The sequence below is a fragment of the Sturnus vulgaris genome, chromosome 7 (assembly GCF_052056855.1).
Source record: "Sturnus vulgaris isolate bStuVul1 chromosome 7, bStuVul1.hap1, whole genome shotgun sequence".
Lineage (NCBI taxonomy): Eukaryota > Metazoa > Chordata > Aves > Passeriformes > Sturnidae > Sturnus > Sturnus vulgaris.
The window spans coordinates 18976135-18999314 of NC_142249.1; the positions used below are offsets into that span (position 1 = coordinate 18976135).

Genomic DNA, 23180 nt, shown 5'->3' on the forward strand with positions numbered 1-23180 from the left:
TGTTGAAATCCAATGGGTAATATTATCCAAGGAAGAGCAGGTGCAACATATTCTGCTGTGTTTGTAAGAAATTTGCTTCAGAGGAAACTTAATCAGGCCAAATCCCAGTGCTGGGGGAAGTTGGTAGCTAAGGATTATGTTGGAAATAAGGGTTTGGCCCAGAGAAAATAGATTTTTGGCACAGTAGAAGGATCTCTCTGTAGCCTTGAAGTAGGAACTTAAGTAGGTTCAACACTTTTCTTGCTTTGTTTCTTGTCTACTAATGATGAATCTAAATGAGGCCACCCAGAATGAATTCTCTGGAACTTTCAGAAAACTCGGATACTATCCAAAACTTCCAGTACTGGAATAAGCATTACCAAATTATTTTTCTTACCTATTGCCCTTAATCTGAGAAGCTTTTGTCTGCTACTTTCTTACTAATAGAAAAGGTTAAGAAGAGCTATACAAGAAAGAAAAACCAGGAAAAGAAGAAATAATTATTTTATATGCAATTTTCATCTAAGTCTGTCACTATTTCACAGTATAATATGGAAAAGTATAGTTTTGGTGGTTTCAGAGAAAAGATTTTTTTTGTCTGTGACTATCATGAACATGTTTTTACAAAAGGCGCAAGGATCCTGATCCTCGCTTCCTGAGAAGAGGGAGGATTTCATTTTGCCTTTGAAAATTGCCTTTGATTATAATTTTTGCTATGATTTTCATAACTTGCTGAGATTATTGATGCAACACTGTATTACTATCAACAATTTTAAGAATTTACAAGCTTCTCCAAAATGTTTAGAAGAGGCAGCAGAAAGGAGTACTTTTTTCCTTCACAAAAGAGTACTTCAGCTTACTTCTGAGTCATCTTATGCCAAAACAGTCTCAGCTGAAAAGGCAGTTCATCAACAAAGGTATTTGGGAGAAGACAGAAAAACAAACATTTCCCATTTACTTCATTGAAGCTAAGCTTCACTAAAGGCTTTCACCCTAATCTGTGAGAAAAATTGAATCATTCATAATATTATAATTTCTGATGCTGTTTTACTTAGAATTATCTGCCCAATGTGTTGTGAAGGACATGGCAGTCATGTATGGAAACGTGTATAAAGATCTGAGGAAGTAGATTGAAAAGTTGGCAGATAAGGTAGAAGAGACAGCCAATAGAGGGAACTCAAATTGTACAGCAAATCTGAAAGAAGATGAATGGATAATTTAACAGCCATTCAGTTTTCAAGAAAGACAAAGCACAAACTACATTGCATCAGAAAAGGACTAGAAATGATGATGGATGAAACACTTCAAGTAAGTGTTTAACACAACAGAATCACAGTTGCCTGCAGAATTCCCAGCTGAGGGTAAACTCAAAGAATTAAATCGGCATATGAGACTGATATGATTTGAAGAATTTTTCAAAATCCATTTAATAGCAAGGCAGAAGACATTGATCAGCTGCTTGGTTAAAATGTTGAAAGGAGTTAGAAACATTCTGTGTCTCACATGCTCTAGACGTAGAATCAAAACCATAAATAGCAGAGTTAAATAAGAAGTTGTTTATGAAATAATAACTCTTCCAAGAAAACCCTTGGTTTCATGAAATTGTAATGAATGACAGATGAATCCTTTGCAACTGTAGCAATACATCAGTAGAGCCACTTGAGTTGGTCCCCTTCCTTCACAATCACTCTCCCTTTGGCAGCATAATGTGCATGATATTGGTCGGAGCACATTTTGATACCAGAGCTCTGTACATACTTTCCTCCCTGAAGTACCCAGCACATTTTACCAATGGCTAATCCTACTTTATAATCATCCCTCTGTAGTTCACTTCCAAAGGAGTACAGAATTATTCTTGCCAGTGTACCATCACCACAAAGAAGCTTAACATTAATTCACAGTAGAAGAGCAGAACACTTGTGCACATATTAGATCCCTTTCCAGTCACAACTGGCTTCCATCCATGAACAATTTTCAGAGAGAAGCTAAAAGAAACTCCTGTTTTCTATAAAGGAAATTAGTAATATATTTATTTCATCTAATTACATTTTTAGGCATCAGAAAAATATTCCCTGGCAGAAACGAAAAAGTAATCTAGTAATGCATTATGTATGTGATGACCTGGACCCTTCCTCATTTAGCCCTAGAAGGAATAAACAAAGTCTCCTTCCACCACAAGGAGATTGCAATTTTTTTTTTTTTTCATGAACTCAACCCCCTCACAAATATTGTATTTTTGCAGGACATAATGATTAAATACAGTCCTGAATCAGTAGGGCAAGTAATTAATTTATATACACATGCAGTCAAGGGTTCATAGAAGTTAATCCCTACATCTTCTCTGTATCACATTATCTTCTATATTCTACTATGGAAGGTAGAATTCTAGCAATTTTGGGGAGTTTAGTATATGGGCATATATACAGAAATACTTTTGGGTTTTCAAAACAACTTCATCAAGTATTTGTATTATGAAGATAAAATCTGTGGATGGCTGCAGCACAGGTTCCCTTTCATCTGAACTAATCTGAAGTTCAAGGACTTTCAGATAGATGGCTCACCTTTGGCCTATGTATTCTTATGTGAAAGCCACTTCAGCAAAACTCAGGAGTCCAATTCAGCTTTGCTGTAGCTGGTCATGACTCTCTTGACTTCAACAATGCTTCATATGCTTACACCGAGTCTGAATTTATCCCCATGGCTTCTTGGTCACTGGTCCTCCCTTCCAACTAAGAAACTGCCTACATAATAAAAGTGATTCATTAGAAACCACTGGGTTCCAAAGTAGAGTGAACACTGAGACCTATAACTTTTTTATATGTGCTCAGTCATAAAAATGAATTTATATGGTCTTATTCCATAAACTCACTTTACAAATATTAGCCCCGCAACCATACTTTCATGAGTTGTAATCTTGTCAAAGCTCATAAGTTAAGCAAGGTCAGAATTGGTCAATATTTGGATGAGAATCTCCAGCAGGGAGGGGGCAAAAAGAAAAGTATATACTCTGGAAGTCCTGCAGTGTTTGTAAGTTAGGACAAATTGTGCTCCTCTTTAAAGAGATATGGTACTAGTCTTAGAATACAACAAAATTTTCTATTTGCTTTAGCAACAGTTTAGTCTCTGACCACATCTGTGCTGCATCTCGGCTGTTTCACTAATATCCTTTCCCAGAGATGAAGGTGATGTAGCAGATGAAGTTTTCTTCCCCCCCACCTCACTTCAACACCAGAAGTTGGTACTCATAGGTACAAACAAATGCCTCCAACGCTCCCCATCACCCTCTCCCTGAAAGGGTTTGTTTCTACTAGTACTGTTTCTGCATTCTATATGCTTTATCTATCAAAATATACACCTCTATACACAAGGAAAGAAAGAAAACAAAACACTCTGCCCTCCTTTTCCCATAAATAACTTCCTCTGAGTATCTTATGCTCTTCCCCATTTTGAGCTCTTCCTTCAGGCAGCCCTACCCCTCTCCCAGGTGCACATAATGTACTGCTGAAGTGCCTTTAACCTTTTCTTGTGCTGGAGGAGCTTATAGGTAAGCAGAGCTATACCTTGGGAAAGAATGCTGTGGGCAGAGTAGTACACAGTCCCAAAAGACATCTAAATAATTGAAGGTGCTAATAAAAAGGCTCTGCTATACAGTAACTTTCTGACAAACAACTTATTCACACATCTGAGGTAACAATACTTGGATGCAGAAGGGAACTGCAAAACTCTGGCTTTTCCCACTGCTGCAGCAGGCAGTGTGTCCCCCACGCTTTATCACTCTGCGACTAAGAACAGCTTTTACAGTAAAGGGGGTAGAATGGGAAAGGTCACCAATCCTGTACCTATTGCTGTGTAGCAAGGCTGGTGCACTGCAGTGGAAGGACTGCAAGTGGGCAGTGAGGTCCCAGGCCTCGGGAGACAGAAACTCCCCCAGGCAGGGGTTCCCTCTCCCGAGCCCAGCTGCCTGCCAGCTCCCAGCCCGCCCGCTGCGCCAAGCAGGGACAGGAACAGGGCGTTTCTGCAGCTACTGAGCTTGTGTGGTGGTATCCCGTGTCTGACAGCTGGTGAAGACCAAGCCTTTTCCTAGGAAGGCAAGTAATAAATAAGGCATTAAGAACCTCGACACCAAATTAGACAGATCACTAGCAAAGCTGTTTGTAAGAAGCATGCATCAAAAATAGTGGCATGGAGGAGCAGTACATCAAGGGGTTCTCATGCAATAAAGTGGAAAGCAAAAACTGAAGCCAGGAGGTGGAAAACCCTGACAAGGCTATAGCCAAATAAACTTAAAGAGCTTTGGGAATAAATTGGTGGTTTAATCCGGATCAGGAACAGGTGCAATGAATGTAATTCAGTAAATGGTCCAGACCCTGACAGAAGGGAGAGAAATATGTTGCTTTTGAGATAATTTCCCAGAAGCTTCATAAAAGCAAATTGATTACTGGAGTTTAATAATTAAAACAGGGCCAGATATATAGTAATCAAATGAGTTTTTAATTACATCTCGAGAAGAAATAAAATCCAATTTGTGCACTTTGTATCAGAGAAGCCCTACTGAAATGCTTTGGTAGCTGGAAAAAATAAAATAAAAGCTAATTTCCATAGGAATTATAGTAGTCAGTTTAATTAAAAGACTAGATCAGAATGAAAAAGTCCCAAAGTGAAAGGATAGTAAATACAGAAGCAGTGGTTCAAACATCAAATCAATGTCTGAATAAAGACATTTTATAGACCAAGTGCAAAATCTGCACTGTCAAGTATCACTGATCTAAATTAATGTGTAACAAAATAAAGTTTCTTAAAATTACACTATATATTTCGTACTTATTCTATTGAATTAATTGCTGGTGCTCTGGGAAAAATTAATATCAAAGACATGCTTTATTCTTTATAAATACTTCTTATAATCTATTTCATCAAAGTTAATGTTAGTAGTTAACCATTCTTGTTATTTACCTGGTAGCCTCTGTTGAATCTGGGTTATTAGACTCTAATCTCCGCTTAGATCTATATTTTGAAGAAATACATGCGTCTTTACTTACAGGTTTAAAATATGTTTACAGCTCATAAGATAACAGTGATTACCATAGAACTGTGGGGGTGCTTCCTGAACCTGCTCCCAGTCTGCCTGGGCTCCTGGTCCCTGCAGTAGTCGAAGCAAAGCTAATTGCTGTAAGCATCTCAAGCACTCGCAGCCATCCTGGCACAGTACGTGACAGGGCTGTCTCCTGCCATAAGCCACGGCAGATGCCAAGGCCTGGAGGGACAGGCACAGCAGGAGGTCAGGCCCAGACCTCTGCAATTGCTCCCTGGCACTAGGCTGGAAAACATCACGGTCTTGTGGTCAGTCTTGGCAAAAAAGCAAGGTCACAGAAAGGACACAGACATAATCGAGAGCTGCACAGCCACACTGAGACAGAGTCTGCAGCCCCAGTGAGCTCCATCTTCTCTCTGCTGCCTGGAGCTGCTATAGGTTCCTGCATATAGTGTGTGTGTGTGTTTGTATATATATATATATACACACTACATGTACTATATATACACTATATATAGTACATATGCTATATATATACTACATGTTCTCTCTCCCTCTCTCTCTCTGTATATATATATATGTATATATATATATAGGAACAGCCTGCACTGCATTTTGTACTTACAGATCCTGGGACTGACAGGATGTGAGTGCAGAACCTCCTTGTGCTTAGAGAGGTTTGAAGCATACTGATTTTTAAATAGTGATTTAACCACCGGGCTGTTTGCTTACATATATTTTTTTATTATTGATTTATCTAAATTTTTTTAAATCTAAGGTGTATATTGGAAAAATACATCACAAAACCGTTTTGAAGCTACTGGCTGTGCACAGAAAGGATCTGATATGTTGCTATCAAGGGCTGAGCATCTCATGTGCTACCTCTAGACACTGAGCTGGTAATAGAGGTGCTAATGGTCATGGCAGTGAGCTTTTCAGATACTTTCAGCTGTTTATAATGCATTAATGTCCCTGTGTTTTAGACTCTACCAAATAAGGTTTAAGGAATACACAAAAGTCTGAAATAAAGATATAAAAATGCAGAGTTGTGAGGCATGGTGATGAGAATATTAAAAATCCTTATCCATTCTATAAAATGAATGACCATGAGCAGCAAGCAATGCTCTATTGGGCAGAGACTGCAGTGAACTCTGCCTCCTATCCCAAGACCAAGATTGCAAAATTATCTGCCCAGTCTGGGCCATATTCTAAGGAAATAATTTGAAGTGGATTTGATTCAAGTTCCAGCTTCTTCCTCATGATGTGATTTTTCATAAGTGCTGAGCATTCATATTTCCTACTGAAGTCAACTGAAACTGCAAGTTTTCAGCACATCTTAAAATCAGGCCATTAACCCTTAATTATCATATAATAGCTCAATTAAAAATCTACCAAGACTTACTACAAGGCAAGATCCCATGGCTTACAATCTAGCTATAAAAAAATCCAGTTCTTTAGTGGTGTCTGGGCTCTGGGGACCATTTAAAGCAATTGCTGTTAACCTTGCTATTTAAAGCAAAAACTGATCAACTGCAAAGGTACCTGCTTCCCCTTTCCTTTCGTTTTCTTAGAATTTTCTGCACTTTAAGAAAGACAACTTCTGCTGTCTTTGTCCTTTTTGGTCTTTAATCTGACACCATTCCTTTCTTTCCAATGACAAATACAGTTTCCATGCTATAGGAGAAAGCATGCTGCCCAGCTTTCAGCAAAAGCCACTGCTTGCTAATCAGAAAAGCTGCAAAAGAACACTTCTCTGTCCTGAAAGAACACATTACACGGCCGCTTGGGAGGCAACTGGTTAACCCTTTCCTGACATCCTGCTGTTAATTTGTGTCTCTCTTTAATATAGATACAAAACCTAGTGAAGCACTTCTGGTCTTTGCACATAAGCATGTGATATTAAAGGGGAAGGTAAAATAAACTTGTAGCAAAGGTATGCAGGAATTGCATAATTTGAGGATGTATTCAAAACTAGATTAAACCAGATCAAAGATTCTTACTGACCTTTGTTAGCTTTGGACTGGGTATTTAGAGAAGAGGTGATTTCAGTGCAGCCTCAAAGAAAACTCATTTTTATTTCTTTATTTTGAGCACACACTAATTGTTTTTTCTGCCAGCTTGGGAAAGCACAGTGTTGTGGTTCAGTCATCTAGATGAAAAAATAATCTAGCACTAGGGAGATTATTTCAGCTTTGTCCAGCTTGTAGTACAGCCAGTGGACTTCCTGCTCATAGATGCCATAGCTGGTAGCCTCAGGCACTTGGGGATCCCTCAAATCTTTAAGGATTGCAAAAAAGCTAAAGTAGTATCTCTGCTATTTTATGTGCCTTTTTTTACATTTATGATGGCCTAAAGCCTTATGTAAAACGAGTCAGATAGATAAAGATAACTCAGTGGGAACAATAAATTTAGCTCCATAGGTATTTACTGTTGGGAGTGAGGAGGGTAAGGCCATAGTGCAGATTAAACTCTTTTTTCCCCCTGTTATGCCATGGACTGTCCTTCAAAGGAGTGGATATACTGTCAGTATTTCTTCTCTCATCCTCTTTTTAATCTTCTTCCAGTGTCTAGTGAAGCTGAATGTGAAGCTGAAGCCTATGCTGGACTCCATAGCAGTAAACAGAGGTAAATGGGAGGAGCTGCACCAAAAAAGACTTCCTTCCCAGGCGGCATCCTTGTCCTCCTTTTCCTCTAGCCTCACCATGTCTCTCAAAGACATAAATTAAGCCTGCAAATATCAACGTCACTTTACAATAAGAGCTTTCTGAAAGGTTTTCATAAGCTTAGACCCACCATTTTTTAAGAAATGCTTTCCCAGACATGCTTAATTGATCAGATATTATCTTGATGGCAGCATAGTTTGCTTTTCCTGGAAGGCTTAGCGGGACTGAGGGGAAGCCTGCAGTGGGATTGCCTTGGTATCTGGAGCGACGTGGAACACTGAACAGAAGAAGCGTTCATTCAGCTCCACTACATTTCAACTGCTGCTGTAAAAACCTGTAAAGCTGACAACAGACTGAAATATAAGAACTCGCAGCTTAATAAAATTAATAATACAGAGCAGGACTGGGATGCAAGCTGGCCAATTCATATGCAAGGAGCTGCAGAAAACAGAATGGTGTGTAATTACATTGTTGTTTTGCATCTCTTCAGTACATGTTATGAATCAATTATGCCTGCTTTTGTGATGCTCCTCTCTTACTCTCCCTCCTCTTTTATGCCTGAATGTTCTAAAAAGCCTGCTTTGTATTCTGAAGAAGTATTTTTTTACAACAAAGCTTCTTAGTGATTGATCAGGGCCTTTAGAATTGCCTACCTTTGCTACATTTAAAAACAAACTTTATTATCTTTAAAAACACTGAGCTGTCCCTTCTTCCCTGAGAAATTCATATTAACAGTGCAGCAAATTTTTCAGCAAGAGGAAGTTTGCATAAAGGCAGAATATTGCATAGTAATTTTAGAGTACTTCTTTTTCCTTTTAAAAAATGGTCTTGTAACATTCATTTTTTTTAAATTATAGTATCACCTAAGGAAAAGATTAATGGGTTTTTTTGAAAATAGACTACAAATAAAAAAGGAAATCTGTTGCTTTGTGCTGCAGGTTTATATTACATTGAAAAGCAGTTAATGAATAAGCCTTTCTAGTATAATTTCCAGTTGAAATTAGCATTTTGAAATGGTGGAGGAGTATCATCACACTGGACCGACTACCCCTTACTCTCTTACAGTTCTTCCACTACAATTTCAAATGCTATTGCTACAGGCAGCACAGCACTAGTCAGGGCTCATATGTCTACATCTATGGTAAAGGTGTCCCTAAAAATCTAATCAAATATGATGGGTCACAAAACCAAACATGTCTCTTTGTGATGACCCTAGTATTACCAGAAAGTTGGTCTCCTTCCATTAGATCACTAATGCAGCAAACCTGTGATCTGTGATTTGAGGGTGCTTTTTCTGCTGCATGACCAGACACAAGAGGGCTCAAGTTGCAGTGCTTATGAGTGCCCATTCATAGGGGGAAAAAAAGCCTTTGTACTCCATGAAAAATTGGACTCTAAATATAGGGTTGTCTGGCAGCAGAAATTAAAGCTGAATTCAGCTTAATTTTACACCTGTGCCAAACTCCATTTACTTCAGTGGAATTACCTTGAATTGGCACCAGCTCAATGGAAATCAGAACTTAGCCCAGCTAACCAGATGTTAAAAGAGCTTTTCTCCTTTCTAAGGAAACTGAGTTGTTAGAGCCTTAGAAAAGCTGACCACATCTATCTGACAATCAAACAGAAACAACAAATCTGCTGATCCCTTCTTTAAAAGAAACACAACAAAACAAAAATGCTCTGTGCTTCTAATGTTGTGTAGGACAATAGCTGGAAATTCAGTAGCTTTGTGAGCCAATCTGTTAGTGCACAACTGAACCACATCACTCTCTAGCAGAAGGAAGCAGGGAAGGAGCAGAAATGCAAACTGCACAGCAGTGATGGAAATGTTTCTGCTGTTCTTTTACCACTTCTTTCTTCTCTGAATAAAGCCAGATGCAGTTTAGTAAGCAGCAAGCCATACAACACGGACTTTATGGGAAAAACAGCTACTAGGAACCGACAGTACTGCTGGCAGGTACACACGGCTTTCCTGAATTTTGATATTGCATACTGCTAAGTATAACATAATTTATAATGCGTACCCTACAGCCTCCCCGAAGGTTGAGTCTCCCCTCATTTCCTCTCCTTTTTATTGGCTTCAGTGCACTGTTGCCCATGGCAACACCCACTGGCAGGGATGGACTCGGCAGCACCCTGACACACAGCTGAAGCCCTAACAATGTCAACCATCAATCAAGTGACTGTTTGTAATTGCCTCCATCTATTTCTCCTGTCTTTTGGTATCTTTGCCATTGTGGGTCAAAATTCAGAAACTGCTGACTAATGTTATGGTTCTGTTCCTCCATCACAAGGAAGAAAATGAGAGCACACGGCTTGATCTTATCAAATTGTTCTCAGGCAAAATGAAGCAACCCTACTGAAACTGGGGGGCCCAGTAGTACATCTCAGAACAGCATTCGGTCTCTGAAAGTCATATAGCTCAATCTTTAAAAAACGAACCAACTAAACAAACAAAAACCGTATCTTCCCTTTTTAAGACTTAGCTTAGGAAACAGAAAAAAAAAAAAAAGATAAAAAGATGATTCTTTGTGGAAGCATGTAGTATAGTAAAAAAACATATTTCAAGTCTATTATATTTTAAGATTGTGGAAAACACTTTTTCCTTTTTAGCTACTGCTTATAAACTTGATCAGAAATTGTATTTGCTTTTCATTATTTCTGAGAGGGAAACAGTTTCCCAGTATTTCAGTAATTTCTGCCAAAATTGCTGCCAAATTTTCTGAGATATGCACAAGAGATGTGATTGTGTAGGTTATTTAATCTCATTCTCTGTCTTTTACTTGCTTCCCTGCCTGCTGAACAAGGAGACATTAAAAAAAAAAAACATTTAAATCAGCCTAATTTTGTGAATGCATATAAAACACAGGCCCACAAGAGGCAAGGAAAAATCAAGAGAGCACGTGCAGAACACAAGTGTTACCCAGGACAGTGCTGCTTGGCCTTTTCCTTGAGATGCCCAGCACACCAGCAAAAGACAAGTCACCATTTCTTTGCCCCAGCTGTAATTGGAAAAATAGCCTTGAACGAGGCCTCTAGCATTTACAGTTCCAGTGCTAAAATTTGATGGGCACATGGATTGTCCATAGGACACCCAGAGGTGCCTCGGCTTGGTTGTGGCAATGTCTTTTTTCTAGGTTTCCTACTGACTTGTGCCAACTGCAGCCTGAATTCACTTAGGTTTCCATGCCCATGACTTACAGGCCTTGATGTCACACAAGAGCTAGGCAGCAGCCTTAATTTTGTCACCAGAAAATGCTCACGAGAAGATCTAGGTCTTCATCCCCACCCTCAAAGGTAGTTCAGGCCAAACAGTAATTTCACTCGGGATTCCCACCTGTGAAACCACTTACCAAAATCACTCTTTCCTCACAAAACCCAAATAAAACAATAATTTTAAAAACCCACCATAAATGTTCTACAATTGCAAACGCTAATCAGGAAGGAGCTTGATTTCAAATCCTGCTGGATTTTGAGCAGGCTTCTGAACTGCAGGTGCATCTGCCCCACCAGCTGGTGGCAAGTAACAAGGGTGGGCTTGTCTCCTGCCCTTCTGCCAAAGTCCCTTTCATGTGCTCAGCAAGAAGACAAGGATGCCCACTGGATACAACCCCAATTTTGGCTTCACCCCTGTGAGGGGCATGGAGGAGACAGGCTTTGGTGGAAGACCTCAGGTCTTCTATGTGCACCCCCTTGGACTAAAGTGCTCCCCTTCAAGACAACACTGTGACCCCACCAGAAAACCAAACACTGTTCAAGGCAAGGAGCATCTGGGGTAGAGGCTCAACCTGAGGTTGAGACAGAAGAACCTCCCAAGAACAAAATGTCCAAAATGTGTCTTTGGCCATAGGTCAAGTAGTGAAACCAGACAATTCCCTCCCAGCCTGGGACCTAGAGACAAAAAAACAGCTTCATAATGTGATGGAGATGCAGATTCTGCTTGTCAGGATGTGGTTTTGCTCCTGCTCCAAAGCAGAGCTGCACAAGGTCAGGCAGCAGCAGCTCACTGAGGTTTAAACTGGATGCCTCACGTGGCAGGCAGGCACAGAACTCTCCACACAGCTCTGTCTCAGCCAACCCCTGCTATTTACAGGGCCAGGGGTCTTGCCAAGATGGTCAGTTGTATGTTTTGTAACCACAGCATACACAAGTATGTTTCATTTTAGCTCAGGTATTTCTTCAGATGGTGTCCTTGGCACAGCAGCTGCATTTTTCTGGTCTGGTGACCTTGCTAATCGCTCCTTCTTAGAGTGCACTCCAATCTCATAATGTGCCTGTAGTTACCCACAAAGCCAATACTAGTACTCACAAATTATTTTTGAAAACTGCAACCAGTAGTGCCTAATGTAATTTGTATTATTTAGATGAATTCATTCTAGGAAAAACAGGAGTGTTTCAGTCTACGGGACAAATACTTATTTTCCCTTTATAAAATTAAAACTATTTTAGTTCCTGATAAGGCATTTGTGCAATGAGTGAAATTTTAAAACAGGTTTATTTCAAAGATACATAAAACATACTAATAGGCACTTCAATACCTAGTGTTCTGGGCAAGAAAATATAGAACAAGAAGGGTTTTTTTACTGGCTTTTTCAAAGGAAGAGTTTTCAAAGAGCAAAATCATGTGAACAGTTTCTAACATAGCAATGAAGTGGGATGTATAATCTGCTGAATTGAGATGCCCCAGAGATTCCCATCACTGGAATGTGCCATTAATGGAATACATCCTGTATATTGCTTGCTACCTTTTCTTTCTTGGATTACTTTATATTTAACTACAAATTTTTAAGCATGTTGGCCATTGCATCTTTCAATTTTCTGGGGAATATCATTATAAACTCTAAACCTTTACCTGTGGGAGACAGCTGATAGATGCACAGAAATACCATGTGTCTGTTCTAAGGCAAGTGAATCCCAGAGACTTACAAATGTATAACTTAAAAGACTTCTGCATCTTTTTCCTTTTTTTTTTCCCTGAATCTTAAAAGCATTAGTCTTATTGTTTTGCTTAGTAAATCAAACTGTGCTGGTTCAGCTTTCAAAGCATGCTTTTGAAATTAGCAACTGGGTTTACTGGTCTTTAAAAAAATAAATCATTTTAATGGCTTGCTATGATTTTCTTTTTTATATTACTTTTCTCTGAAACTGGTTGGGATCAGCCAGAGCTGTATCTATTGATTACTGAATCACACAAACAGAAGATCCTGAAAACATGCGAGACTGAGCGGCCCAGATACGATTTTTGACACACCCTTGCAGCACTCATTCCTGGGGGCAAACCAGTGGATATGCCGGGCATTAGTCTGGAATGACCAGAAACCAGATTTGTCTGGTGACCCTAAAGGAACTATTCACATGTACAGAAATTACACAGTCTGTGGTCCAGAGTATCACTGGTCAGTAGGAATGCCATCGTGGGAAATAAGTACTGCCAAAGCACAGTTACATTGTTGAGTAAATTGGAATTTCTTCTGCTTTTGAAATCTGCAGGAAAGCCGTCGGATTGTGCCAAGACACACTTCCTGCCATCCACCAGCTTAATCAACTTTGGATCTTGATGGGCTGTAAAGGAGATGTTTCATGTTGACAAAGCCCAAGACAGAAGTTTAATGCTTCCTGCCCTGGGCGACGTGTTTAGCTTAGAGCCTGCTTTTACACCACTTACTTCTTAAGGGAACTATTACACAGCATTTAGAATACAGGAGCTGATTTTTACTCTTAATTCCTCCCAGCTGCACGAGATCCTGAAATCAGGTGAACAGGCAGCGATCTCGGGAGGCTCCAGCTTTTTGCGGCAGTTCGGAACCGGCACTGCACGCGTCGTGTCAGTGCTCGGGTGACGGGCGCAGGGAGGGGAGCAGAGGAGGGCGGGCAGACGCAGAGGACGCGGCTCCCAGTGGCGGCAGAGCGGCGGCTCAGACCCGGGCACGGCACCAGCCGCAATCCCCGCCACACGGCCCCGCGCGCGCCGCCGCTTCCGGGGCAGCGCCCGCCCGCATGGGAGCACTTCCGCCCCGACGGCGCCGTTGCCATGGCAGCGAGGGCCCCGCTTCCGCCTCGCCGCGGCAGTGCCGTGGCCGGCCATGGAGGCCGCGCCGGTTCCCGACGGGCAGCACACGGCCGTGGTGTACGGGCTCATCGGCGGCGGGCGCTTCGCGGAGGCGGTGTCGCTGCTGAACCGCGGGCTGCAGAAGAGCTGCCGCTCCCGGGGCTGCCTCTCGCTGCTGGGCTACTGCCACTACCAGCTGCAGGAGTTCGCGGCGGCGGCCGAGTGCTACGAGCAGCTGGTGGCGCTGCACCCGCAGCTGCTGCCGTACCGCCTGTGCTATGCGCAGGCCCTCTACAAGGCCGGGCTGTTCGCCGAGGCCCTGCGCGTCGTCAGCCCGCTGCTGGACGTTCCCGCCTTCCACCGCCGGGCCCTGCGCCTCCAGGCCGCTGTCCACTATGCCCAGGGCGACCTCCCGGCGGCCCAGAGCCTGGTGGAGGAGGAGCTCGCCGCCGCTGCTGATGGCGGCTCCGGAGCGGCCGAAGACCCTTCGGAGCGGGCCGATGCCGAGGTCAACCTGGGCTGCCTGCTGTACCGACAGGGCCGGCACGAAGAAGCCAGCAGCAAGTTTGCCAGCGCCATGCAAGTGTTGGGGTACTGCCCGGAGCTGTCCTACAACATGGCACTGTGCTCCTACGCGGCCAAGCAGTACCACGCTGCCCTTAAGTACATCTCCGATATCATCAAGCACGGCATCCACCAGCACCCAGAGCTCAACGTGGGCATGACCACCGAGGGCATCGACGTCCGCAGCGTGGGCAACACGCTGCTCCTGCACCGCACGGCCCTGGTGGAGGCCTTCAACCTCAAGGCAGCCATTGAGTACCAGCTGCGCAACGTGCGAGCGGCGCAGGAAGCGCTCACGGATATGCCGCCCAGGGCCGAGGAAGAGCTGGATCCGGTCACGCTGCACAACCAAGCCCTCATGAACATGGACAGCCAGCCCACTGATGGGTTTGGGAAGCTGCAGTTTCTTCTCCTGCAGAACCCCTATCCACCAGAAACTTTTGGTAACTTGCTACTTCTCTATTGCAAGCATCAGTACTACGACCTGGCAGCAGATGTGCTGGCAGAGAATGCCCATCTGACCTACAAACTGCTCACACCTTATCTGTACAACTTCTTGGATGCCATTATTACATGTCAAACTGCCCCTGAGGAGGCTTTCCACAAGCTAGATGATTCAGCAGGGACAATTACTGAGCAGCTGAGAAAACTCACAAAACAGGTACAGGAAGCTAGGCAAAATTGGGATGATGAAGCTCTAAAAAAGGCAATTAATGAGTATGATGAGGCTCTGGATAAATATGTACCTGTCTTGATGGCCCAGGCAAAGATTTACTGGGACATGAAGAACTACACAATGGTAGAAAAGATCTTCCACAAATCAGTGGAATTCTGCAAGGAACACGAGGTGTGGAAGCTCAATGTGGCTCACGTGCTGTTCATGCAGGAGAACAAGTATAAAGAGGCTATTAGCTTCTATGAGCCAATAGTTAAAAAGCACTACAGCAACATTCTCGATGTCAGTGCCATTGTGTTAGCAAACCTCTGCGTTTCCTACATCCTGACAAGCCAGAATGAGGATGCAGAGGAACTAATGAGGAAGATTGAGAAGGCAGAAGAGCAGCTGTCTTATGATCATCCTGATAAAAACACCTACCATCTTTGCATTGTCAATCTAGTCATTGGTACCCTCTACTGTGTGAAAGGAAACTATGACTTCGGTATTTCAAGGATCATTAAAAGCCTGGAGCCGTATAACAAAAAACTGAGCACGGACACGTGGTATTATGCTAAGCGGTGTTTCCTGTCCTTGCTGGAGAACATGTCCAAGCACATGATCATGCTGCGTGACAGTGTGATTCAGGAGTGCCTGCAGTTCCTGAAGCAATGTGAACAGTATGGAAGAAACATCCCAGCTGTCATTGAGCACCCCCTTGAAGAGAGTGGGACGCACAGTGGGAAAAACACAGTCACCTATGAAGCCAGGCTTTTGAGGGCACTGATGTATAAGATCAGTGGGTGGGCTGAGTAAATGTTGTTATCATACAGCAGAAATGAGAACTTTGTTCTTTTCTTGTGCTTGTGAGGTAATGCTAACCCTCACAAAAATCTCTCATGATTTTGTGCTGTATTTTAACAACGTTCAGTAGAAAATAGAATATTTTCATTAATTCAAGCTGTACCAGATAACTAGGAACATTCTCAGTAACCAGTCATGTTAAATAAAACTGAAGATGTGTTGTTAACCAAGAATGTAATTATAGAAATACCATAGAGTTTTCACCCATAAGATAATATTTTATTCTTCTGAATTTTTGATCAAGTTTCTTTTCATTGGTTGACATTTGAAAAAAAATTTATTATCTGTCTCTTCTAGGAGAGAATTTGAAGAAACTGTTGTTTTAATTCTCTAATTTGTGCCTATGTATGAAACATTTCTTTATTCTACTTTTTCTAATGTATTATTTATATGTTGCAGACCACATCAATAGTATATTTAAACACAAGAAATGGCTCTATATTAAAAAAATCAGTTCTACAAACATAAACATTTCTTTTTGCTAATTAATTAATAGTGCATGAGTGTTCCAGCAAATTCTAACTAATACAGGGACCAGGAATAAATTCCATGAAGGCTCTATTAGGATGATACCTCGGTTTAGATCTACCTTTGAAATAAAATTTATTATGACAACTGGCTACAGAGACCCTGCTCAGTGCTGTCCCTCAGAGTCCCGGTGCCCACAACATCTGGGTGGCAGCTGTGGCCTTGCAAACCTCTTCAGTAGCAAGGGCTCACATAGTAATTCAGTCCTCCGTGTGCAGCCCCTCCAATCCAAATACTATTCTTAAAACAGTCTCTAGTAAGAGACCTGTGAATGTGAAATTATATTCTTTTTCACTTTTCTTAAAGAAAAACCCATTGTAACTTCCATTTCATGCAAGGCTTACAACCTGTACCCTTGGGTGGAAGAAATCTGCTTCTCAGTTTCCTCCTTGTATTACACTCTTCCTGCACCTCTCAACACTTCTCCAAAACCCCGTTTATTTGTTTAATTCCTTTACTTGGCATTTCCTTCACCCTGGCATCACTCAGTATATTTTCCTCAACACTCTTCCATCTCTTTTCAAACATATGTGTTCCACAGTGAAGTGTGACCAAGATGCCTTCCAATGTTTCTATGCAGTCTGGTTCTCTGCTCCTGGCTGCTCTCTTTTTTGTCTGTTTTGCCCTTTGAAGCAATGTGTGAGTTGAAGTTTTTAAAAAATCCATGGCTTTAATTCATTTGCTTACCTTTGATACTGGCTCTCTGAAGAACTGTCCTGAGGGAATTTTGGAATCAGGCTGCATGTCCCTCGGAATCCAGTTTCTATGCTGTGGTTTACCTGAAAAGAAAGAGAGCAGCATTTTTGAAGTTTTGAAGCGATTATAAAGGAATAGAATAACTAATCTTTCCAGAGAGTTAATGTATACCGGAACTGCACAGGCCTACAATCATTTCAACACAGAGAAAGTCAACTCTTGTCTGCTGGGAGAGAAACCTGTCAGGGCTGAGCGTATCACGTGCAGGTAAAGGAAATGCTGTGGGTTAGGTAATGCTATGGTTTACCCTAAATGTCCTATAACAGTAAATTAAAATCAAATTTAACAGTGTTAAGAATGGAAAAATGTTCTAGAGAGACTAGCAGGCAGGCGATGCAGCAAGGTGTCCTAGAGAGGCCTCCATAGCTCATCACTAGGCCATTAAGCCCCTGATTATTGTGATATTAAATATTTCCCACAACTGCTTCCCCATGGGGAGGAAACCTGTGATTTCAAATTTTGTTCACCTCCATGAAGCACAGCAGCAGGCTGTAAAGCATGTCTCTAATTTACAGTGCAATTGTATTATATATTATGCAGCATAAACAGCATGACCTTTAAAAAAAAGTTTTTAAAAAGTCACACCACATAACAGCAACTGAAGTGCAGTAATAGGTAGTGCCCTTTATTTAATATTCATTGTGTGTTTTCTGTAAAAGTCACTGGACATTTTAAAAAAGAATTCACTTTGCAGATTCGTGCCCCTGCAAATGTTGAATGCCCTCTAATGGAGAGCAGTTCAGGTACTCGTATGCTCTTGGTTCTCCATACAGCCAGAGCACGGCTTTCCTCAGGGCTTTCACCATCCTGCTGCCAGGCTTTGCAGCCCCAAGTGCTTCATCTCTTCCTTGGCTCCCGTGCCCGCAGGGGTGCCCACACACTGCCCGCTGCAGCCTGCACAAGGGACCGGCTCCTTGGCACAGGCTGGGGAGGGACATGAGCCATGCTCCCCATGGAAAAAACGTCCCCAGGAAAGGCTGTGGAGCTCTGCAAGCTGTGGCTGTTTTAGAAGATACGGCTAGAGGGCAGTCGGCATGCCTGGAATTTCCTTCATCCTGTTACATCCCAACAAAAATGCCAGAGCAGCATTTTTCCTGTTCTTCCCTTTTCCTGCTGTTTTTATCTGCTTTTCTTCAAGGAGTATGCTGTGCCCACAGACAACCCAGGGCTTCTGAGCAGGTTGGGTGATGCTGAACACAAGGACCTCAAAGTGGAGAGGTCCCTACTGCTGAGAAAAGAGGGAGAAGTGGCAAAGCTGAGGTACAACAGGAGGAGGAGGCCTGGAACAGGCACTTCCTCCTCTGCTGCATCACGAGCTGCTTCTGCATGGAGTCTCCTCTCCATTCCAGCAGCATTTTTCACCCTGTCCACTATGGCCTATTCCTCAGCAATAGCAGCCAACCTTCCCATGGCAGTGACACTCTGGGGCAGGTGCCCTGGCCCTCGTTTTGTCCTGGAGAGCTGCCTACCCCCCTGCTCTGTGCCCAGAAGAACTGAGGCGTGTGCTGACATCTTTTGAAGTGCAGGACTGTTGCTTCCTCCAGTGGCAAACACGCGTTTATAGCATCTCCCACTGCAGAGCACTTTGGTCATGAAAAATATATAAATGTTACAACCACTTTTATTACCATCTTTATACCACATTTAATGTTATCACTATGTGACTTACAAAATACATTTTTAAAGGAAAGCACATACATTTTTATTTAGAGAGAAAGGAAGATAGCAAGTAACAGTTTATGCTCCCTATACATATAGTAAAATCCACCTAAATTGATGCCCTAAGCCAGAATAGTCCTTTTGTTCCAAAAACATATCAAAAACACTACCCAGAAACATCTGACCATATTCCCAGGGCCTGCAATGGGCAGACAGATGCAGATAAGCTCAGACTTCTAAGACAGCGCCTTTGTTGGTTGTTTATTTTTTATTGGGAGCAAGGGGAAATCTGTTGCAGCATCAGTGCCTGAAAAGTAAGATGCTTCCCATGTACATCACCATCATACCAAGGCCAGTCTCCAGGATTTTATTTGCACTAATAGCCTTTTTTGCATCTTGTCCTTACAGGACATCTTATGAAATGTTCTTGTCCTCAAAACTTGCAAGGGCTTGACACCCACGTTGCAGGTGGCAAGCTGTGTTGTATTGCAGTGGACACATCTTTTTTTTTTTTTCCAATTACCCTTGCAGTAATCACAGCACACATTGCACAAGCAAAGACCTCAGACCAGCATTCTGACATCAGCCCAGCTGCACTGGCAGGAGCAGGAGAGGCACAGAGGGCCTGAGATACTATTTGCTTCATGCCCCACCTTGGATCCCCTTGGTGCTCAAATCTCCATCAAATGTCTGCTGACACCATCAGCACAACACAGGTAGCAAATGCCAGGGACCCTTGTGATCAGCTCCAGAGTCAGAGCTGATAAAAAATTTTCTGTAATCAAGGGGTGGCTGACTTTATAGTAAGACAGAGATAAAAGGTGAGACAGCAGAGTTTTTCTATACAGTGCTGGGAGCAACCTGATGGCCATCTTCCTTGGGAGAGTTGTACATATTTCTACCGGGTAAGCAAGCCCCTTTTAGGAGATGAACAAGGAGAGGAATGTTGCTTCTCTAAAAATGGTGAAGTTACATACAAGAATGAAAGCTGATTTTGACAGCCCATTCCACAATATCTTACTGACAACATCCTATTTTAGAAGCCTGAGTTCAAAACTTCCACAAATCCATACTGGCTTTAGCTTCCAGCAAAGGCAGAAGAGTCTAACCCTGAAAAATTCAGATTTGGAACACTGATGTGAAAATGTGTCTGTGTGGGCTGAAAGATAAGCACTGAAAGATCCATCTCCTCCTCTCCCTCAGGCTTCTCTTCCTTTATTTCTCTTTAACCTTCCAGTAAATTAAATACCTCTATATTTTGGAACTCTGCTAAAACCTGCTGTCTTCTTAAATTGTGGGTATGGCCAGGACAATGTGCATCTTCTTCATGTTTTTAAAGGAAGTGTATTTGGACCTCATTTGGACCTGTCCTACACAAAGAAACAGTTTCTAAATGAAGTAAGAGGCTTTAACTACTGACAAACTTTTAGGCTCTATTTTCAGCAAAGCATTTCTTTTTTTTTTTTTTTTTGGCTGATGCTTTTCCGTTAAGTAGACAAATGGAGACATTTGGACTCATTTTCCTAAGAACCTTTTGATTAGCATAATTTTCCTAGATCTGGCCTGAATTTAAACTAATAAAGCCTTAGAGCAGGCCTTGCCAAACCAAACAAATCAGCCCAGAATATTTCTATTTTTGAAAATCTTCCCCTAAATTCACTGTAGTTAATAGTCCAAACTGCAGGCCAGGAAAACCAGTAAAAAAGTCCACATTTACTTCAATGAGTCTTAAATTGGCACCTTAGAAAATACCCATTTTCACAGACTACTGTTTCAAGCCATCCAAGCGCAGCTTCTGGAAAGTACTGGAATGGTACAACCCCAGTCTTATTCAATAACAAAACCCCTTGTTTCTACCCACTTACAACACTGTAACAACCCTGTGTTTCCCATGGCACAGCTGCTGCACATTAAGAAAACATCACTGTAGCACAACGAGAAGCAGAAGTTGGCAGGGGATTCTGATCCTCCACCTGGACCCGGCCAGGCACAGCCTCTGCCAGCAGCACGGAGCCGCCGTGGCTCCGAGAGCAGGGCTGAGCATTCCCAGCCGCCTCGCACAGGATCAGCCCTGCAGCACAGCCCGGCCCCGGGAGACACCCGTGTCCCCACAGCCACCACCCTACCAGGAACGGCTCGGAAAGGGAAACCGAAAACACAACTGGCACATTTTCTCTGGAACATGGGAATCATCACTCAGCATCACAAAATTTTATACTTCGCAGGGTGAATGTGCGCACTGGCTCTGAACGGTCTGAGACTCTCATGGCTTTTTTGTCCTGTGCTGTGCACTTCCTGAATTTCAGCCTTTCTTGCTACTTACCTTCTCCTTTCCCCCAGCCCTGCCCCTAGGACCCTTTCCAGCCTGTGTCACGAGCAGGGAACAGGTTGACGAACAGCTTTTTATGAGTCAGTTTTATTTTATAGCTCTCTTTCCCGTGGGAGAGGGCAGAGGGAGTTGGCTAACACTCAGATCCTGTTGGGTTGAACTGTTTACTAACAGCCGTTTCCCAAATTAAAATTAGCACAGCTCGGATTTTTCTGAGCTGCACTTCTCTGGTGCCTCACAGAGCTCTTTGTGTGCCCCTGCGCTGATTCACGGCCGCTCACACGGCCAGCAAACGGGAACGCGAGAGCTCGACACGCCGTGTCGGATTTTCGTGCTCTGTCAATAGTATTTATCACTGTGGCTCCCACGCGGAGCAGGAGGAGATGGAGAAGCACCATCAGCGCTGAGGGACGGGGCATTCAGAGCGCACATAAATCCTTCGCTCTTCCCCTGCTGAGCAGCTCAAGGCACATGGCGTTTTTACAGCGTCGAGCGCCACACGCTCTGATGGCCGGCCCGGCAGCGAAGGCGCAGCCAGCACACCGACACCCCCGCGCCGTGCAGAGACACAGAATTCCCCCGAGGCAGCAGCAGGAGCCGGGTCCCGGTTCAGCGGGAGCCACACCCCGGGTGACCCCTGCGGCGGGGCCGGGCCGTGCTGCAGAGGGCGCTGCTGGGCCGGGACCCGCGGGCCGGCAGCGGGAACGGGAGCGGGAACGGGCCGGGAACGGGAACCAGAACGGGCAGGGAGCCGGAACGGGCCGTGCCGCCGGCGCAGGGCTGCTCCCGACACAAAGGGGAGCGGAGCCCTGCGCTTCCCAGCCCGCGGTAGAGCTCCGTGGGTCGCATGGCTGGAGAGAAGGAATGGAGAAGGGAAGCCCCAGCCGAGCGGTGAAAGGCAGCATCCCCGCTCCCTCGGGCTCGGCGCTGGTCTGCCCTCGGCTCTCCAGGATATCCCTTCTGCCCTGTCCCCGCGTTTAGGAAGAGCAAGGCCACGCACGGCCCAGCAGAGAGGCGCTTGTGCTGCCTCTCAGCATCAGCAGGGGGACAGCAATTTTGGGTACCAGTGCCTTCAGCCCAGAGATGCAGACAATGCCACGCACCACCGCAGCCTCCTGCCCCCCTCTAGCACCTTACAGGGACTGCACACTGGAGAGCAGCCTGCCCTTCAGTAGCGCGGTCTGGTCCTAGGCAGGTGTTGGTTCAGTGCCGTGCACACCTGACCTCACCGGAGCGCCCCACACTTGTGCCCGTGGCACCGCGGGCAGCGCCTGTTCACACGCGGCAGCACCGCCCCATCCGCCGCTGCTGAGCGCTCACAACCGTGTGCAAGGCAAGAACCGCCCTCCCTTTAGAGATGGGGAGCAGCCACAGCTTTACCCGGCATCACCGGGGCCACCTTCTTTTCTGCCTCTCAGCCTGCGCAAGAATGTATCAGGGCTTCGGAAGGCATGAAATGCTGGTGACAAGACTCGGTAGCAATGAAACAGTCAACAAAATATAAAGCTGTTAGAGAGGGATGGCGTCTCTGGGAAGGGAGATGCGGGAGCCCTGCCCTCTGCCTTTGTGCTCAGTCCAGGGCAGAACGCGTAGAGACGCCTCCCTGATCTTGTGAAATGCCTGCCAGCGAGCATGTGTAATGTACTGTGAAATTTTTGTGACTTGCTAGGTTATAAAGCAGGTTATAGGAGAATTTAATAAAAAAAAGGAAACCGGTTTATCTCTTTCTGATAATTTCTCTATGGCTTTAGGGTCTCATTCTAGCTTCCTCTCCATGCCTGGAGAGGTGATCCTAATATTCAGCATAAAATGTACAGATTCCCTGAAGGGAACTTGAAAGAAATTCTCTGCTTCAGATTCAAACCTGACAGTATATATCACATCAGGGGATCCCTTTTATCAGCAGGATATTCAGAAGGGATGAATGATTTACTCACATAATCTCTTAAACCTTTCACTTGCAGAGTCTGAGATAGAATTTATAGCATTTTTATCATTTGTGCCCAGAAAAACCCCAGTAAAGTTCCTCTATGAAATCTGAAACCATACTCACTGATTTTCTAGCTGATGAAATTTCAAAGAAACATGTTTTTCTGTGACAG

General features: G+C 43.6%; 2 protein-coding genes and 1 long non-coding RNA gene across 4 annotated transcripts in view; 2 read left to right on the forward strand and 1 right to left on the reverse strand.

Moving 5' to 3' along the window:
- Nucleotides 1-5287, reverse strand: part of LOC148223188 (uncharacterized) — a 97689-nt gene extending 92402 nt beyond the window's left edge. Inside the window, exon 1 of the long non-coding RNA XR_015804814.1 lies at nucleotides 5062-5287. This is a non-coding gene — a long non-coding RNA (uncharacterized LOC148223188). The remainder of the gene's footprint in view (nucleotides 1-5061) is intronic.
- Nucleotides 1-10186, forward strand: part of PDE11A (phosphodiesterase 11A) — a 106356-nt gene extending 96170 nt beyond the window's left edge. For both annotated transcript variants that reach the window (XM_088167967.1, XM_088167968.1), the window contains one exon: nucleotides 7576-10186. In XM_088167967.1, the coding sequence (XP_088024093.1) occupies nucleotides 7576-7737 (162 nt within the window). In that variant the 3' untranslated portion in view covers nucleotides 7738-10186. The remainder of the gene's footprint in view (nucleotides 1-7575) is intronic.
- A 3525-nt stretch (nucleotides 10187-13711) lies between these two features.
- On the forward strand, nucleotides 13712-16426 carry IFT70B (intraflagellar transport 70B). The gene has a single exon (XM_014890052.2). The coding sequence runs from the start codon at nucleotides 13758-13760 to the stop codon at nucleotides 15756-15758; it is 2001 nt and encodes a 666-aa protein (XP_014745538.2). The 5' UTR covers nucleotides 13712-13757; the 3' UTR covers nucleotides 15759-16426.
- The last annotated feature ends 6754 nt before the right edge of the window (nucleotides 16427-23180 follow it).

Bases quoted from the DNA above. Each gene is read 5' to 3' on its own strand.
- IFT70B (XM_014890052.2), top strand. From the start codon at position 13,758: ATGGAGGCCGCGCCGGTTCCCGACGGGCAGCACACGGCCGTGGTGTAC.